This window comes from Lactuca serriola, chromosome 4, assembly GCF_051521515.1.
Source record: "Lactuca serriola cultivar US96UC23 chromosome 4, Lser_US96UC23_V15, whole genome shotgun sequence".
Taxonomy (NCBI): domain Eukaryota; kingdom Viridiplantae; phylum Streptophyta; class Magnoliopsida; order Asterales; family Asteraceae; genus Lactuca; species Lactuca serriola.
Window position 1 is genome coordinate 364,631,254 of NC_136411.1, and position 7,839 is coordinate 364,639,092.

Here is a 7,839-nt window from a genome sequence, read left to right on the forward strand (position 1 = left end):
ATTTAATATAGTATTTAAATATTTATAATAATTCTATTTAATTAATAAAAATAAATTAGCTAATCGAAGGAATGCACATCTTTCATTGACGAAGTGGGACTCCAAAAAATTGAATCAATTTGTTTCTCACTCATTCGTCGTTTCCTTTAGTTTTTGGTGTGTAAATGTTTGTTAGTAAGTGTTAGACATATTGTTAATTGTTTGAATGAAATGAAATATGCTCGGCCGAACTCTTTTCTCGTATGCACGGAAAATTCAATTTCAGTACCACTCCGCTTAATAAAATGCAACTTGAAAGAATAAAAATGGACCAAAATTGTGATTTATTTGCAATGAAAATCTAGAAATAAATGAAAGTCGACTAATTTTTTTGTTTTGAACATGAAAAACCGCACCCTTTTAACCGAAAAACCGCACCACCTCATTTTGTGGTTAAAAAACCAAAACCACACCGAAATAACCGCAAAACCGAACCAAATCAAAACCACAATTTTCGGTTTTTGACTTTAAAAAACTGCAATTTGCAGTTGCGGTTGCGATTTTATACAAAAACCGCACCGAACCGCACCATACTCACCCCTAACGAACACTACCAATAAAGATAACATGCAACAAGCAACGTATGAATGCATGGAACTATACTTTTTTGAGAAAACAAAACAATTAGTTCTAGGTGTAGAAATCATATCAATTTTAAAGAAACAAAAAATATATTGAAGAAAATAAAATTTACCACAAATCCAATAACCACTAAACATAGTTGGAAATGATCCATGACATCAATTTAAATGTTTATGAGGGTTAGTCCACCGGTCCACCTAAGGTTGTATAGGTGACACACAGGTTGGTAAAGTTTTCTTTGGGTTCATTCTTTGAGAAACTCATCTTAAAGCAGTTATATGAGATAGTTACGGATGATAAAATCTAACGTCCAACTACATGGGATATTATTTATATATAAGGGACAGGAAATGATGTTTTTTGTAGTCCAGAATGGCTATTCGGAACGAGTGTTCGTAACTCCGTATTGTCAAATCAAAATACAAAGATGACAATAGTACTCTGGAATGTACAAAGATTCTTGTATCAGACCAAAAACTCCAGAATGAATACCCCGATTCCGAAATGCTTTATTCCAAAAAAAACGATCATTTAAAAAAAATGATTATTATTATTAAAATAACTGTTTATATGTAGTAGATTGAAGGTTCTAAAAAACTCGTCATAGCTCCGTCATAGCACGTCATGACTCCAAAACTTGTGTTTGCCGTCAAGCTTTACTAAAACACCGTATTAACTCATATATACGTATAAAATATAATAATAGTTAAAAATACATATAAAAAAATTAATTACATATAAAATCGTCGCCTTAAATCACGCGTTACAGCCAAGGTGACTCAGGGATAAAACAAGCTCTAGGTTTGATGTATTGTTTGGTGGTGCACCCCCACCCCTACACCCAAACGCAAGCTCCTCATCCACTCATAGCCCGCCACCTAAAACTCCACAAATTCCCTTTCAAGATAATGCTCGACGTAACCACCGCATCATTTTCCGGTAGCGACTCCTTTCTCCGTCATCCTCTCCCTGTCAAACCTAAATGCACACTATTTAACCGCTGATCCTCGTATTACAATGGCGGTTCTTCCGGTACTAAGATCATGCAACTACCACCAGAGAAATTCCGCCACCAATTTCAGTTTCACGGGAGATTTGAAGCGCAAGCTACTAAAGCAAAATTGGCAGAAGAGCAAACACGAATTGTTATCAGATTCACGAAACCGATGGAGATTTGAGTGCAAAGTGTCGAATGCTTCAACTTACTCTTCGCGAATGGCTACAGATATTTATCTCTATGAAACCCCTAACGTAATCAATACTACTTCTGTGTCAGTTATTCATATGATTTTGTGTGGTTAGAGGTAGAAATTGATTTTTGTTGTGGTTGATACACGATACAGGCATCGTTCGATCAGTATTTGGAGGATAAACCCAGAGTTTTCAAAGCTATTTTTCCTGATAAGCGAAGAAGCCAACAACTAAATGACGTATGCATCTGTCTACTTTACCAAATTTCATGTTCATCAAGCTATAATTTTGTTATGCTTATTCTTTTCCTATCTAAACCTGAATTTCATCAATAATAATGACAATATGAGATCAGTTCTGAATTTGATTGAATTTTTCTCAATTAATTGGTTAATATGCTTCAACTTTCCTGTTGTGTAGGAAGAATGGAGAGTACATATGTTACCTATACAATTTCTTTTCTTGACTTGTAATCCGGTTATTGACATGCGGTTGAGATGTAAAACAAACGGATACGATTACCCGGCTGGAGTCCCACCCCAAGTCACCAAAGTTCTTGATCTTGACATTGTAAGATTTTTTAGATGAATCTTTTTGGGGACTGTTTGATATGCCTCTTACTGAATCCGAGTCTGTCAGACTGTTTGATAACACATTTAAAAGCCTCTTACTCAGTCTGGGCTCCTCTGATATGTCTCTTACTCAGTCATATTTAGGATTGTGTAGACTTTGTTTGACAATGTTGGTTATAAAATATAAATTAATTTGAATCTTAGATAAGGTGGGAGCTTCATGGGCTAGAAGATATTGTGAAGCCATCTGAATTTTCGCTTGGTGTGAAAGGGGCATTGTATCCTTTTAGACAAGGAAACCTAAGTCGACTTAAAGGTCAACTCACATTGACCATAACTTTTGAGTTACCTCCCGTGCTTGGTTTGATCCCTGAAGATGTTCGTCGAGATGTCGCGCAAACGGTTAGACCTTAAACATGATACACCAATAGCAACCTACTTTACAATTTTTTTACCAATAATAGCAATGTACTTTTATTTTTACTAATACTAGCAAACATACTTACATTTTTCCTACTAATATGAAAATTTTCATCTTTACTTGTTGTTACATGTTGCTACTATAAGTAAAGAACTGTAAGTATGTTCCTATTAAGTACGTTGTTTTGTATAAAGAAAATGTAGATATGTTGTTATTGGTAAAATAATGTAAGTAAGTTGCTATTATGGGAATATAAGTATGTTTTTTTTGTTGTATAACGAATGTTTTGGTGATAGGTGTTGACGCGATTGGTGGAGAACATGAAGGATAAAGTGAATGGTAGTTTGCTTGCCGATTATAGCAAATTCAAGAACGAACGAATGAGGAAATTAGTATAAACTATGCACGTTTGACAGTTGTACATTTGATAATTGTACATTGCAAATTGATCGAGCTTCGCCATTCTTTTTGTAGAGATACTTGTGCATAAAACACAATTAAAATGCGAAGTTGTTAATTGATTTTTGAAGGGGGTTTAATAAAATAGAGAATGATGGTTCAATTTAACGCAAGTAAGAGTAGCTTTCATTGTATGTTCCAAGTAGAAGCTCTTTCACTTCTTTTGGGGATAAAACCATAACTATGATTATGATTTTGTTGTGACTATGAAAATGAATGCACTCCTCATCCTCGTCACCAGACCAAACATAGCCCTAAACAGCTTGTCCAATCCAGTATAACATAACTAAGCCATAGTGATATGTTAACAAGAACTTCCATGATGAAAAACCGATACGAAATACAAGTGTAAAAGGCATAAAAGTTGATTTTTTTTGTTTTTTGGAATTTCATGTTTTGAATAGAAATTAAATATCACAAATCCACAAGGAAGAGCACACATGCAAGAATAACAAAAGCCAACAAATGAGTTGGGAAACACTCTTGAGTATCAATTACCAAATAAAATAAAATAGGTTTACTTGAAATTGAAAATCTACTTCCTCAATTTGAAGTAGAGAATCAAGATGATGGCAATAACAAGAACAGCAACTATGGACCCGATTATGTACTTATTCCTGCTCATCCTTCGGGACATGTTGGTCATGATTTTTTTGCTTTTGCCTATGTTGTCATCAACTCCATGAAGCTAAATATCAGAATGGCAATACCGTAAATATTTATCATATGTCAAAATAGGTAAACTAATTAAAAAATTAGCTATAAATGAAACGTGTCCAACAACTTAAAAGTTGTTGATATGATATACTTAAGAGTACCCATATTTATTAACCTCTTGTGTAGTTTTTTTAATTTGTATTCCATTAACTTTATTTAACAAAAACTTGTCATCGTAAACCTTTCACCTATCACTGACCATTTTTAAAACTTTTTTTTAAGAAATAAATTAATTTACCCTCATCTTTATGAAATGTTTTATAGAGCTCCCTCATCTAATTTGTTACTTTTATAAGCTTTTATCAGGTCATTTCTTTAAATAAAAAAGATGATAAAATTATTACATATAGTTATAAAAAAAACAATAAAAATATTATATAACCGTTACAAGTTAATATTTACTACTAAAGATTAAAACAAAACAAATTAATTAGTCAAAAATAATAAAGTTTTAAGCGTGAAATATAATTAAGGGAGTAACATGAAATATTATCATATGAAGGGGGTTAATTGTACAAAAAAAAACATTTATTAAAATCTAAGTGAATAAGCTACCCTCTTCAATGTAAAAAACACATTTATAAGGTTCATTCTTCATACCTGACCTCTCAATTGGAGATGCTCTTAGGCTATGTACTTTTTTTTGGTTAAATGATGTCTGAATAGATGATATTTAAAAAAATATTTGAGAAAATGATGTTTAAAAAACATTTAAGAAAATGACAAAATGGAAGGAAATAATAAACGAGGGTGATTTTTTAAAAAGTTAAGACTTAAAGAGGAAAGCCTCATTTCCTTGATTCTCTTATTAAGTCATTGAGTCATTCTTTCTACATTAAGTCAAAAAATGAACACCCATATATAGCTTATCGGAGTACAAATAGAAAAAATAAATAAAAATAATCATAAAGTTTAATTATTTTTGAGACACATGTGTTTGTATCCATGTGTAATTATTACATATCATTTAAATTCAAAATTTTGTCCCATTGTCTTGTAGGCTAGCCTCTGTTTTGGAGAGGGTATAGAACCTTAAATTATTTACCAATCAGAAATACAGGAAGTTTCATGTTGTTGATAAATATGTGAAAATTGTGGATTTGATTATCTTATTTGTTAAAGTTCTTGTTGTTAATGAATATAGTTAAATTGTTCAAATTGTTTCTTGATTAATCATGTTAACATAAAATTCTTGTTTTTGGTGAAAATTGTTCAAACCGTTTGTTTTCATGTTAACATAATAGTTTTATGTTAAGATCATTTTGCAGGAACGTGTTAAAATAAACAAGGGTAAAATGGTCATTTTTACTCATGTAAGTACTGTTAAAAGACATACCGTTCCATGGGCATGCAAAAGAGACTGTCGTTGTTGATTTAAATCTTGAAGAATTGAAACCCCAAGCTCTTCAGTTTCCAGCATTGTCCTTCTACTGTCTCTTACTCTACCACTTGTTTTATTCAATCTCTCTGTTGACATGAGAAGTCTTGCTTTTTGATCTGCTGAAACCTGTGACATCAGCAATTTGTAAGGCTTTAATGCAAAAACTAGCAACCTACATTCTTTATTTTAAAAACAGCAATTTGTAATGTAATTTGAATTTCAACTAAATAATAACAAAATGTTGAATACCGATGATGCATCTGCCATTCCTGATTCCAACAACTCATCTCTTGCAGCCTGATTTAAGTTGTTTGATGCAAGTCGTTTAACTTCACTCTTCAAATTATTCAGATCAGATTTGTATTCCCTTAGTTTAGCAAGGAGAACAGCTTTCACATTTGGCTGCAAGCTTCTTGCCTCAAGATCCATTTTGCGTATCTGAAGCAATATAAAAAGATAACTTTAATCTGTAATGTGTGTTTGAGAAACTATTTAGAAGTGATAACATGTAAATATGGTACCAGAGCTTCAGCTTGTTCGAGTCCAGCTGTTATTTCAGAAATTTTCTGCTTCTTTTGCTCTGCAATTCAACAATGAAATTGAAATCAACACATATGAAGCAAAAGTGAAACCGAGTTTAATGTGTGGAAGCCATGGGATATTGAAGAGTAGAGTAAGGAAAATAGAAACAAGCAACAGTAGTTACAAATATGAGAATAAATGAACAAAATTGATCCTTCACTCCTTGCGTTATTTAAACAGTAGTTGCAAAGAATAGAGTTCTCCAGAGGAAGAACAATCGATTATGTCGCTTTTAAAAAAAATTCAATAAATAGGCCAGTTGATGCTGAAGAAATCTAATTTGGTACGTATTTCAACATAACTGGTGAGGAAGTTGAAAATTATGTTACCTCATGATTCGAAGAATCCAGAACATATTATATCAACGCCAAATACATAATTGGGAAAGAAATTGTGAATCGGGTTAGGGTTTTGGCTCACCTCCATCGAGAAGACTAGCCGATGTACACTTCTTCGACAATCCAGCCGAAAGCTCGCAGTATTGGCGTTCGTAACCTTCAAATACATCACTCATCTCCTCGGCAGCAAATCTTCAATTCACGTAAACGGAATCAAACAAGAATTACACTAATTGAAAAGGAAAACGGATAAATATCAAATCTCACTTTACCTGTTAATCAATATTATAATAAGCGGATCGATTTTGATCGAGTCACGTATATGATCAACTACCAAAGCTAATTAGTACAAATAAGACGTACCTTACACTCGACGGAGAACTGAGAAATCAGATGATCGGAAAAATTAGACGGATTCTGGCAGTGGATCTAATGTTAAATTTGATTGCCGGTGACTTGCCGACTCGGGTGGATGATTTGAATTCTTCGGTATGTCTTCTTGTTCGAATGAAGGAAGGAAAAAAAAAATAATTAAAAGATGATGGTAATAGAAGAAGGGACGATGGTAATACGACCGCTAGGTGACATTGTAATCCATAAAAGCCTTGCAACGTGTTTATACATTAAGAGGCTAATTTTGCAAGTTAGAAGTAATCATCTCTAATACATAAGATTTAAATAAAACAAAATAAAAAATAAAAAATAAAAACTTATTGTATTTGCCTATTAAATTTTTTACTAACAAATTGAAAAATTACTTTAATATATATAAAATTTGTATAATAAAAAAATTTGCTTTAATATATATAAAATCATGTTTTTTTTTTTATTATTTGAGAATGACTTATAGAATAATTTTTTTTACTTAAAAAGTTTTTTTTGCTGGAAGGTCATAATCTTTAAAAATAAAAATAAAAAATAAAAATAAAAAAACTTGCATTGGAAATGCTTTGAATGGAAGAAAAAAAACTCATGTTTCCTTCTCTGTCTTAACCATGTTTCCTTCTAATCATTCTAGCCTCCATCAAACATCACTGCCATCTTCGACTTCAACCCTTAGACACATTGTTGCCCTCTTCGACTTTGCACAGTGTTGACACCAACCTCGTACATCATCGCCGCCCCCATCCTATAGTGTCGCCGCCGTCGCACACCACCAGCCTTCGACCTCCATCTTGAGAACACGCCATCGTTGTCCTCATCATCATTACCATTGTGAGACGTCACCATTGTCGTTGCCTTTGTCCTCACCAACTTTGAAATCTTTGGTAAGAAGCTTTTCTCGATCTCTGAAATTGATTTTCTTTCTTCCCTAAATCGAAATATTTCTCTTTTCTAAACTTCGTAGTTTATGTTTTGAATGTTTAGTGAAAACAATTTTGCAATTGTTTGGTTTTCTTTTTTCTATGAACCGAGTTGATTTAAAGAAAAATGAATTTAGATTAAATAAGAAGAATTGATTTCTTGCATTATGTTATTATTGAAAGATAGCTAATCGTATTTATACATGAGATAAGCTTGAGTAGCAAGCAAAGAACTAGACAAATAAAGAAACTA

General features: G+C 32.5%; 2 protein-coding genes across 3 annotated transcripts; one reads left to right on the forward strand and one right to left on the reverse strand.

Annotated features, from left to right (window-relative positions):
* Nucleotides 1-1,437: 1,437 nt before the first annotated feature.
* On the forward strand, nt 1,438-3,372 carry LOC145097651 (uncharacterized). Its single transcript, XM_079035266.1, has 5 exons — nt 1,438-1,872; nt 1,965-2,051; nt 2,233-2,382; nt 2,589-2,786; nt 3,102-3,372. Exons 1-5 carry the CDS (start codon nt 1,639-1,641, stop codon nt 3,201-3,203), a joined length of 771 nt encoding a protein of 256 aa, XP_078891392.1. The 5' UTR covers nt 1,438-1,638; the 3' UTR covers nt 3,204-3,372.
* Nucleotides 3,373-3,618: 246 nt separating this feature from the next.
* Nucleotides 3,619-6,851, reverse strand: LOC145097652 (vesicle transport v-SNARE 11-like). Of its 2 annotated transcripts, none has more exons than XM_079035268.1 (6): nt 6,646-6,851; nt 6,365-6,511; nt 5,884-5,942; nt 5,612-5,800; nt 5,318-5,488; nt 3,619-3,952 (listed from the first exon to the last, which is right to left on the reverse strand). In XM_079035268.1, exons 2-6 carry the CDS (start codon nt 6,456-6,458, stop codon nt 3,800-3,802), a joined length of 666 nt encoding a protein of 221 aa, XP_078891394.1. In that variant the 5' UTR covers nt 6,459-6,511; nt 6,646-6,851; the 3' UTR covers nt 3,619-3,799. The 2 variants fall into 2 exon arrangements, with proteins under 2 accessions (XP_078891394.1, XP_078891393.1); XM_079035267.1 differs by having other exon boundaries at nt 6,365-6,474; nt 6,646-6,849.
* Nucleotides 6,852-7,839: the final 988 nt, after the last annotated feature.